General features: G+C 32.9%; 1 protein-coding gene across 1 annotated transcript in view; it reads right to left on the reverse strand.

Annotated features, from left to right (window-relative positions):
* Positions 1-12,085, reverse strand: part of LOC129217299 (importin subunit beta-1-like) — a 69,165-nt gene that overhangs the window by 21,486 nt on the left and 35,594 nt on the right. Inside the window, exons 10-12 of the mRNA XM_054851573.1 lie at positions 4,375-4,619; positions 2,651-2,781; positions 1,307-1,526 (exon numbers count right to left, since the gene is read on the reverse strand). Of these exons, the coding sequence (XP_054707548.1) occupies positions 1,307-1,526; positions 2,651-2,781; positions 4,375-4,619 (596 nt within the window). The remainder of the gene's footprint in view (positions 1-1,306; positions 1,527-2,650; positions 2,782-4,374; positions 4,620-12,085) is intronic.

Consider the following 12,085-nt stretch of genomic DNA (forward strand, 5'->3'; position numbering starts at 1 on the left):
GCATTTATCTTATATAATTGAGATGGACTGAGGTGCCGTGAGAAAGTTCTAATTCTTCAAATGGTGCTGTGAGTGGATAAAGTTAGAAAACCCCTGCTTTATACAGTATGAAATCAAAATTTGTAAAACTAAAAATCACTTGTTAAGATAGTTTTGTCTACTATATTAAAATTTGGGACAGAAATGGAGGTTTTAAACAGTAATGTCATTGACAAGGCAGTAAAACCGGGGTTAAAATCGGATAAAACCACCAACTGTCGAAAACTTTTCAACCCTCATTTTCTTGCATGTAGATGTTTTAAGTAGTGGCTCTAACTCTTTATGTTGTTGCAATATGAACATGAAATAAGCAGAGAACAAAGTAGTAGAATATTGAGAATGTAGACAGGGGTGCCCACCCCTTAAAATATCGCAAAGACCACCTACCTAAAATGAAAAAATTCCCCTCAAAACACCCCCCCCCAAATTTCAATGGCTTAGTCTGTGCCATGACTCCTTCCCCCCCCCCCCCCCAGGTGGGCACCCCTGCAGTAGAAGACAGTTATAATGCACACCTTGGGACCGCAGGTTCTGTATTATATATAGGTTTTGGCATTAGGTAGATGATTTCAAAAATTTTAGTTAATTATATTTACTCATCAGAATTAGTTTTTAGTACAATTAATGCTCAAATTATGCTATTTAATACATACATTGTCATTCGCCTAAGTTTCATAATCAAAAGAAAATGCATTCTTGCACATTTTTTGTTAGCTTCATGATTTGCATAACAGCTGCTACACTTTCAAAAACAATCTGGTACTTTTTTTTAACGAAAATACTAATTATCCTTCAAAAGCTTTGAATGTAAACAAGTTGATAAAACTGTTCCAAAATTTAATTTGAAACAGAATTGCTACGTTTGAAGGCAAATATAAACTGAAAAATTGATTTTCCTATGAAAAAATTGTGCTGTTTATAGAAAATTGTGTTTTACAGGTTGGCGGTAAAAAAACTTTTGGCAATTTAACTGATGATTAAAACTAAAACAATTACAAAGCACCATTTATACCTTTCTGAAAGGACTGAATGAAAAAAGTGCATAAATGTTAAAAAACAAAAACATTATAGGGATACATTAATATGTATTAAACTCTGCATGGACCAAATTAAAAAAACTTATAATTGATATAAACACTAAAAAGAGAAATGTATAAACTGTGCTTCACTGGATCTTCTTAATTTTTTTTCTTCATTTAAGCAGCGCTGAATTCATTAAAATTCAATTAACTATATCAGCGTCAAGTACTAATCAATAGTGTCTCACCTGCAAAGTAGCACAAAGTAATGATTGTAAATCATTATATTGAGCTCTGTCAGAAGTGCTCTGAATGTGTCTTTCTAGAGCAAGAACATGATTTAACCTTTCCAAAATTATCATGGTTGTTTTTTGCACCCACACATAACAATCTTTAGGACTATTCTTTACTAATTCCATTAGAGCCTCATAAGCAGCATTTCTCAAGTTTGCTTGGCTACCATCAGGTCTAAAAAAGTAAAAGGAAGATTAGTTAAGAGCTTATGCATCATTGGTTTAAAGTTTGATGTAGATTATAATATCATTATTACAGGGTTGCTATTCAATTCTTTTGATTAAAAAAAAACATGTGTTTCCCCTGTATGAATAAGCAGCATTATAAACAAACACCCTGATAATTTCATCAGGGGAAAAATAGAAGGGGCGTCAAAATTAAAAAAAAATTCATAAAACTAAAAAACATGGTGACTGAACATTTTACATTGATCTTCCTTTTAAAAGACTTTTCTTCACCATTTATTATTTGGATCTTAAAATAAAAAAAGTGCAAAAGCTAAGCAGAACAAAATATTGATGTCTAATCTCATGCATGTAAATTAAGTTAGCTTACAATTCAAGATGCATGTCAAATAAATCATTCAATAATTTCTGTTTTAAGATAGACATTTAATTTTTACTTCTGGCCCGACAATCTTGCATTAGCTTTACCTTTTTCCAAGCTGAATACTTATCAACTGAAAGGAATGACCCTATTTTAGTGATTTAGCTGCTTGCTTTTTGTTTAATGCAGTCAAAGGTTATACATTTGATTATGGTTGAAATGGCCCCTCTAAATTCAGTTGAATGCCAGTCAAGTTTAAATTTCAGGCTACTTCAATGCAAACCTAGTTAAAACCCTAGAAAGTTACTTTTCTGAGAAGGGGGGAGGGGTAACATTGGTTATCCAAGATAGTCTGCAATGCGTATATATTAACGATATTTAGATGATGCAATTTAGAATTTAAACGAGCAGCAAAAGTGTGCCTTTGTATCTTGGATAACCGATGCTACCCCTTCTCAAAAATGTAGCTCAGTTTCTTAATTCTTCCCTTTTATTTTTGAAAACATTAAGGTATCTCACTCTAAAAACATTAGAAATCGAGCAACAATTGCAATATTTCTCCCAAAATCTTTGCAGCCTGACTGTCATGAACTGTCAGAGAGCAAATGAATAAGCATTTCAGTTTTAGACAATGATGAAATTTTCATCAATGCTATTTTAGAAACTATCAATAGCTGTCAATTCAGAGATATTCTACTTGAAACATCTTTTTTAAAATACTAAATTCAATTCAATTAGTACTTAAGTCTTACCTTTCGGTAGTTTCTAAAAGCTTCGCTACAATTATCTCAAAACATTCAGATAAACAATACGTATTTGGTTCTTGATTATCATCTGTCACTTCAGCAGCTTCAAATGCAGCTTCAGCAAGGCTGCTAAATGCCTGAATAAGATAAAAAAAATAATTCAATAAATGTGCTGTTCAATTTTAACATATTATACAGCATGCCTGCTGAAGTTTGTTGTCACCACGAAAAATTCTGAACCGCAAGAGCTAGCTAGAGTTGTGAAAAGTAGTCTAGGTATGGTAAAGTAGCTACACCCTATGCAATGAAGACTCTTACAGCGCTACCTATCAGAAGAATTACCAGTTGGCATTGTGTCTCCCAAAAACTGCACGAGATACGGAAATGTCAGGGTTAGTCAGTATCATCAAATTACAAAGACATCAATCGAAAAAGTAATGTTAAATAAAGAAGGTATAAAATGCATTCCAATAATACGTCTTGGGAAAGGTTATTATGTAGAATGGCTCTCCAGGGTCCCCCCTGACCTAAACCTTCGCAACCAACTTCTTCGAATTTTTTAGACCCTGCCATGCTGTACCATGTGCAGCAAGAAGTGCAGTCCCATGCCCACAATTTTATTTGTACTGAAATACTCACATTGCTGAACTGAAATACTCACATTGTTGATGAGAGGCTATGTCAGCCTAGTCGGAAACTAAGGGCCTAGTTCTTAAGGAGACCCAGTTTGGAATTAGAATAGTATAAGTAAGGCCCCGCTCTTGATAACTTTTTATGGGGGAGCGGACCTGGCGACCAAACTGACAATGGACTCGCCTGGGCTCTAGACGACACTGGAAACTCATTTACAGCAAGTGCAGTTTTGTTTAAAGAGTTCAAATAAATGTACATCTTTCGCTTTTCATTTATGGACATAAGATTAAATTTTGTAATAAATCAACGCTGCTGAACTTTGTAGAGAGAAATAAATTAGTCACAGAAAAATAAACAAGTTGTCGTCTTAGAATTAATAGACTACTTTCTCGTATGCCAATGTCGACTTTCAATCCATTTTTTGCTATCACATTCAAGTCTATTTGTCAAAATACACATTTTTCAGGAATAATGTGCTCGAAAAATAATATAACCGAAATAGGAAAAAAATATCTATAGAAAATTATTTTTTTTACAGTGCATTGCCATTGTGCTGACAGTCTAATTTTTAGTACAGTGGAAGAATAGCATTGGGGCAATAAAGGAGAGAGCATGTTTTGAGATATTCAAAGCCAAGTCATTGTGAATGACCTTGAAATATCTGCCATTAGAAAGACACGCAATATATTAATAGAAACCTCAATTCCTCAGCTTTACAACAGATTCTGAATTTTTAATCTACTATAATTAGGAGAGAAGTTAGTCATTTTTAAGAAAACACCTTTAATTTTTTCCCTCACATTTGAGTTTTTTTTTACAGGCCTATATTTTAAGCAACTTTAAATAGATATTTAAAAATTGGCTTTTTTGTCTTGTCATATGTGTTCTTTATGTAAAAGTTCTAAAAAGTTGGATATGGCGAGGTGAAAAGAACTTTTTTTGATTGATCCTACATGGATATGCTCGAAAGAAATTTTGGTTGCTTGATTCGTTTAATAGAAATATATTTCTTTAAAAACTACAGAAAATTTTCATGGTCACAGAAATTTATAATAACAGGTAATTATATATTAGGAAAAAAAAAATTAGTGACTTACCCAACAAACATTGGATGCAACTCTTGGTTCAGCACTTAGACCTTTTACTAATGCTTCTAGAAGCTGTTTCAGGTATGTTTCATTAACTGCAGCCTCAGGATTTAGCTCACACACCCTGCCAATAGTCCATGCAACAGTATCACGAACAACTACACTTTCATCAGACATTAGCTCTATAAACATTGGCATTGCTTGCTCTACAATTGGTTTCAGATTTGTTGGATCTGGACCTTCTAAAATGCACCCTATATAAAGGAAAAAGTCATTGTAATAACACACACTATTTTCAATTTTTGTTAAGTAGCAATTACCTAGTCATAAGCAGGTTTGTCTGGTACTTCCAATATCAAATTTATAATTAATCTTCCAGAATCAACCATTATCAGATTCTAAAAATAGCATCTTTCAAGACAGAACACCCACCACATTTTTTCCCAAACATGGGTTTTAATCCTGTGTGATTTTTCTTCTGTGATTCTTAGCCACTAATAGTGAATTTTCTTAGCACACACATTTAAGTTTTCAAAAAGTTTCTTCCTTAAGGACCAGACTCATCAGCTTGCAGTTTCATTGGTACATACTTATTCCTTAGCTTTTTCTTTATCATATGCAAAAGTTTACTTCTGCCATTAATTATTTAAGATCCTTTCAAGTTAGTGAGCCCATAATTAATTTTTTGCCCATTCTTACTCAAAATCATTTAGGATTGATGATAAAACGCAAGCTAAATTCGGCAAACAGTAAATAAAAAGAAGCAGAATAGTTCTACACATTTATTTCTTTTCGTTGTACAGACGAACTTTTCAAAGTGATGTCAGTTAGCCATTCTTTACTTTTGTTTCTTGAATTGTTAAGATTATGACACTTTAAATTTAGTTTTATGAATATTAATAAGTGTTTAATCTTAATGAATACTTTTTTTTTGTGCATTTCCTGAAGAGATCTGAATTGAGCTAGCATGACCATTATTAGTTATTAGTATGCTCATAAATAAGAGAGCAACTATAACTGGTCAAACCAGTTATTTCAATTAACTGCAACGTAGCAGTTCTATGAAGTAGAACTGCAACATTACAGTTCAAAAACAATCAAAATTAAAACATTCACTTAACCATGCTAATAACTAGTCATTTACACCCTATACAATAAGTGCACATTTTATTAGAATGTGTAAGTAAATAAAATAGGATAAAATAGGATAGACCTATTTTATTTTAGATCAGACAATCTATAAATAACAATACTGCTCTTCAAACAAGGAGAAAGCATGAATGTTTTTCCAGATAAGAATTTGAAACATGATTTTTTTGAATAGCAAGGGCACTGAATCTAATGGTGGGGGTCTAATTTTGCGTACCTTTCCTGTTTTCAAGATAAACATGATTGGTAGATGGCATATAATGGTATATTTCAATGCTGTTAGTCTGTGCAATAGACAGGATCCGAGAATTTTTCATGCACCTTTGAAAATATTAAACCTAAATCGGGATTGCTTCATATAATGATAGAGCTTAATATGGAAATAGGAAACTAATATGCTATTTAAGAGAATGGCTAATGACTACAAAAAAAGTCTTAGCATTGCATAGCAAACTACCAAGACTTATAAGGAAGAAATATACCATTATATGTTATATTTTAATCCCAAACATCTCAAACATGGAAAAGTTACAGAAAATTAAACCCCAACTTCAGATTTAATGCCGTATCAGGGTTTATACACTCGTGGATAAATAAATTCTGACTTTTCCAAGTTATTTTTTTAAGAAAATTTCATGTTATTCTATTCATTCAAATTTAAGTTTAAATAACAATATTTTCAAAATAGTTAAAATTGTTTAAAGTAGCAACGTGAAAGAACTGAAACTTTTCCTCTTAGATTAAAAAAATATATCTCAGATTTTTCCCCCTCAAAATTTTAAGGTTTTTTTAACATTTTGTTAAAAATGGTTTAACTTCGTTTACAACTAGTTGAAAACAAAGTACTTTCACCTTATTTTAGAGTTTCTTTGATATTACGTAGCATGCATAGATTTATAGCGTTTTGTTGTAATCAAGCAGCAGTCTTTTAGCATTGGCTTTGGTTTACAATACTTTTTTTTATTTTCTTGCTAGTATATAACCCAAAACAAAATACAAAACTATTTTCAGTATAAATATGATTTACCTTGTTGCATCAATTGGCATACCATATAATGCACAATAACAAAAATCAACACCTGCAGATCATAGGCCAATGCCAATTGGTTTTCTTTTGCATAGGGTAACGGCACGAATAACAGACAAGGGTCCAGTAACAGAGTCGTAAGTTTGGATTTAAATAATAAGAATTTTAGGTGGGTAAAACTGATGCTGACCCATGAATATGGTGCAACCACCTAGTGTTATCAGGCTGAATTTTATGAGCCAATTTGTTTTTACGAGGCAGTGATGGAAGGTTATGAAAAACCACCACGTCTGCCGGTGTTTCATGTTCATTTGAATTTAATTAAGTTTCAGATCTAAAAATAAAGAACTTTGACACATTTTGAAGAGAAAAGGGGAATTTGGTCCATTACTCATCCTTTCCTCACACTATCTGTGACTGAGTGTCATCAGAATTGTCGGTGTGTTACTGGGAGGTTGGATCTTATTTCGAAATAGAGCAAATAAAAATAGAGTTAACTAATTCAGAAGGTCCTGAAGCATCCAAATGTTAGATAAGATGTAGTTGCATGAGAGAAATAGTTTTAAAAGTCTAAAAGAATTAAAAGGCTCAGAGAATTGAGTTAACCTGATAGCGATGTCTTAAGAGGCCGCATCCGACAGATTTCCGGTTTTCAAATCCCTATGTTAACCTACGGGGCAGAATGTCTTCTCATTCTTGTGATAGCTCATCGAGAAATTGAGATTTTCAAACTTTTCTTTTTTTTACTTAATCTATGACGACTATAGCGTGGTTCTGTCTTAGCGGTTTTTCATTAAAATAATTCAAAATTTTTTTATACAAACTTGAAGTTGAACTTTGAGAAAAGGTGAATTTTTGACGAACCAGGAGGAGTATTCGGATTTTTAAAAAGATAGAAGCATAGCGTATAATCTCAGCTTTCTAAAGATGTTAAAATATTTTCGATAGCTTTAATAGAACAACAGTAATCAAATAAATGGTGAACCTATTCCAATTCACAAACTAAAAATTTCCATCCCCCTTTACGAAGGTACGAGATTCGCCTCTACGCAAGTGATTTATGGCCTTTACGGGGAAACGGTCAGCACCCCACTGGTGGGCGTGTTTCTTCTCCACCTGCTATCCACAGATCGACTGTCCTAAATAGCTGTCTGGAAAGATTTTTTCCTTCGCTTGAGAATTGCGAGGAAAAAACCTGGCAAAAATGACGCTCTTACATAAATTTAATTTTGTTTATTTTTTAATAAATAATTGCGGTTTTTTTTTGCAAAATTATGTATATAAACACAAAATTTAAGCTTTAAAAGTATTTAAATCACGATTTAAATGCAGTTGCAAATCTTCGGGGACGGGGGGGGGGGGGGGGGATTGAGAGTTTACGTGCTTCTCTCGAAGGGATAAAATTAATTGAACTCACTCATTAAATGATTTTCAATTAATTTTATCACACTGTAACTATATATTTTTTAAAATTATTACATTATATAAAAAGGAAAGAATATTTGAATTACCTAGAAGAAAATTTGAACTTACCCTTATCACTTTTGTTTGCTTTTCGAGTATTATTGGAATTTAAGGACAGTAAGAAAAAAGATATGGAGAAAAGATTGGAGATCATTCTTTTAATAGTAAGGGTGTCTACACTAAAATATGGTCAATGTGGTTCTCCAGGGAAACTAAAGACGCTCTAAATTACAAGCAAGCTGCTTTTCATAGGTTTAGAGAAACTGGTCACAGTGCAGATAGGCTCCAATATTGTAAGGCAAGGCGTAAATTTAAGTATTTGGTACGGATTCAGAAAAGAGAGTTGGAGGAAAGACTGGCAGATAACATAAACAGGAATCCCAAGAGGTTTTTTGCATACGCTAATTCGGGGAAAGTTCGAAATAGTCATATTGGGCCACTGGTTGATGAGCACGGAATTTTAATTCAGGACGATAGTGATATTGCTAATGTTCTTAATAACTTTTTTTCAAGTGTTTTTAACGATAACTGTATCCCAACAGTTGACACCAACAAGACACAAGCTATAGTACAGCTTGAGGACTTTGTATTTTCCAGGGATGACGTTTTACTTCATTTGAAAAAAATTAAAGAGACTAAGGCTCCGGGACCTGATAATATTTATCCAAAAATTTTAGTTGAATGTGCGGAGGAATTAGCAGATGTAATCTTAAATATTTTCAATGCTTCTTATAACTCGGGGACAGTGCCAGAGGACTGGAAGCTGGCTAACAATACACTGCTCTTCAAGAACGGGTCTAAAGGGAGTGCGGGAAATTATAGACCTGTGAGTCTAGCTTCGGTGGTTTGCAAAATTTTTGAAACATTGATGAAATTTAAGATAGTAAATTTTCTTGAGACTAATAATCTATTGACTAGTTTTCAGTACGGTTTCAGGAAAGGTAAATCTTGTACAACTAATTTATTACATTTCTATGACAAAGTTACCATGGCTTTGGACAATAAGAAGCCTGTAGATGTTGTTTACATTGATTTTCAAAAAGCTTTTGATAAGGTACCGCGTATTGCTCTGCTTAGCAAATTAGCTGATATAGGAATAGGAGGGAAAACTTTCATTTGGGTAAAAAACTGGCTGACCGGAAGGAAACAAAGGGTAGTTGTAAGGGGAAATTATTCTAATTGGAGTGAGGTTTTAAGTGGGGTTCCTCAAGGATCAGTGTTAGGGCCTGTTTTGTTCATTGTTTTTATGAACGATATTCACAAAAATATTTCTGGGAACATGAATTGTTTTGCTGATTATGTCAAAGTTATGGGGACTGTAGAAAATGAAGAACAAGCAAAACAGCTGCAAGAGGATCTAGATCATATTACGGAGAGGGCTGATAAATGGGGTATGGCTGTTAATGTTGGGAAGTGTCAAGTGCTACATTTAGGGCATGGAAATAAGTGTACAAGTTATTATTTGCAAGGTTCAGTCATTAGTCAGGCAGACAAAGTTACTGATCTGGGGGTCTTAATAAGTCAGGATTTAAAGTTTAGCCAACAGTGCAGCACTGCGAGTAACAAGGCCAATAAGATGCTTAGGTTTATCAATAGATCTATTTCAAACAAATCTAAAGAAGTTCTTCTGCCCTCATATAGAAGTTTGGTAAGACCTCATTTGGAATATGCTGTTCAGTTTCGGTCTCCTTATCTTAAAAAAGACATTAATGTATTGGAAAGGGTTCAAAGGCGAGCTACAAGGCTAATAAATGGACTTTCTCACTTAGACTATGATTCCAGGCTTAGAAGGCTAAAAATGTACAGTCTTGAGCAAAGAAGAGACCGAGGGGACATGATTCAGTTGTTTAAATTTATTAAAATGAAAGATGTTACGGGGCTAAAGTTTAGCACTGAAAACAGTACAAGGGGTCATTGTTTTAAGCTATTTAAATCTCAGGCTAACATAGATGTTAGGAAAAATTATGGTAAATGAGCAAGGGAATAGATAGTTTTAAGAGGGCCATTGATCTTCACTGGGGATTGTAAATTGACTAGGACCAGTCTAGCTGGGCCCAGAGCCTGTTGCTGGTCGTCACTTTTGTATTTGTATGTAGCTCAATGGTTTTAAACCCAAGGTTATGTATTATCGCGATTTGTCTATTACGTCTTTTTTCATTGAATTAGTAATTAACATTAAAAAAAAATACATATGTATATGCTTACCTAGAAGAATTATGGCGGGTCAGAAAGCAAATCATAAGTTTATGATCAGTAGAGGATTTTAGGGGTGCCCCCCCCCAAAGGGATGAATTAATTCAACTATTTTATTAATTATTTTTAATTGAATTCTTTTTTGCATTTTTTATATAGGTTATTGACACAAAACACACACAGCATATTTCGAATAAAAGCATTCTTGTTTGCTAAAGAAGTAATACTAGAGTCAGAGGCCCAGAGTGGCAGAATACATTTAACTCACTGATTTCGAATTCTAGGGAACGTATTATCACCATTCGCCTACTAATTCTTTTATGGAATCAATAATTAACATTAAAAAAAAATGTGTAGGTTCACCTAAAAGTCATTTTGATCCAGGCAGCTATTTTCCAAATAATAGATTTCCTTTTCAGCTCATAAAAAATGCAAAATGATAGAAATCACATGATGGTAATTTCTTGGAAAAATCATGATTATTAATGGAAACGGCATGTAGAATACAATATGTTATCTCAACTGTGTCATGACTTTAAAAACAATCAGCAACTGCTTTGAAATTCACACAAAAATAGTTTCTGAATTCTTCAATAAAACTTATGTTTTATGAAGTTATGATTTTCTTACTCAAATAATATTTCGTAGTTAAAATATAAATTAATTCATAAAATTCAAATGAGGGATGGGATTATTGAATAACATTTCCCTCAATGTTCCTAATTAAAACCGCTCATTGTATAGCATCTCGGTGACATTAAATTGGGTTTAGTATTTACAGGGATGAAAACAGCCCAAAGTCGAAAAAGAGGAAAAATTGCGAGACTTAAAATTTGAATATATATATATATTTTTTTTACATTAAGTGAAATTATATCAATACTATACTGTCTTTCAAATATTAATAGATAAATGTTTTTTGTTTTTTTTTACTAGTAGAAGTGCTAACAAATGAATAAATAAAATAAGCTTGCATTTATTTAAGATTTTAATAGATATTTCAATTCTATTTACCACTTTCATTTTCCCATAGCCCACAAATCAGGTGAAATTAAAACTTTATAATGTGACATATAATGCTATAAAACTTCCATATAATTAAACACTTAATACAAGCTGAATCATTAAACACCATGATTACAAAATGACATTATCAGTGTAGCTAACCTTTTTATGGAGCAGCTGGGTATATTCTACAAAAACCATTAAAAAACTAAACCCAATCTAAAACTTTTTGAGCTTTGATGGTCATTTTAAACACTAGCATAAAAATGATTATTTTTAAATTCATAAAAAAGTTTTAAACACTATGTCATGATTTGAGAAGATAAGCATCTTTAATTTGATACATTTACATGTCTTATAATAAAATAGCACATTATAATTAAAATAAATTTGAATGTATTAAGACCTTTGGTAAGCATGATAAGCATTAAAACTAGATTTGAAGAACGATGTTATCTTAAATTAACTCGGATGGAATAGAATAAACATATTTGAATGGGCGTGGCAGTCTTCATAAAAAATAAAGTATAAGGGTTAAAAATATTAGTCAACAAAAAGGTATTAATGTCTAAACAGTAGTATGGCATAGCAGATAAAAATGAGAGAGTGTAACAGAAGCAGATGCAATCTGATTTCAAAAGCTACATCTAACGATTGCACCCATCATCACTCTCCAGCATTTCTCCCGCCATTCCTATTTCACCCTCTTCACCAACACAGCAAAAAGTTCCTTGCTTCTTTTTACTCAAGAAATAATGCATGCCTCACCAAGAATCCTGATGGGAAGGTCGTGGCCAGAAGGGAGGTGAGGGGGTATTTGCACGATCGCTAGAAAGTGACTGTGAAATGGGCATGGCAAAACAATGAGCGTACAAGTCTTCA

This window comes from Uloborus diversus, chromosome 2, assembly GCF_026930045.1.
Source record: "Uloborus diversus isolate 005 chromosome 2, Udiv.v.3.1, whole genome shotgun sequence".
Lineage (NCBI taxonomy): Eukaryota > Metazoa > Arthropoda > Arachnida > Araneae > Uloboridae > Uloborus > Uloborus diversus.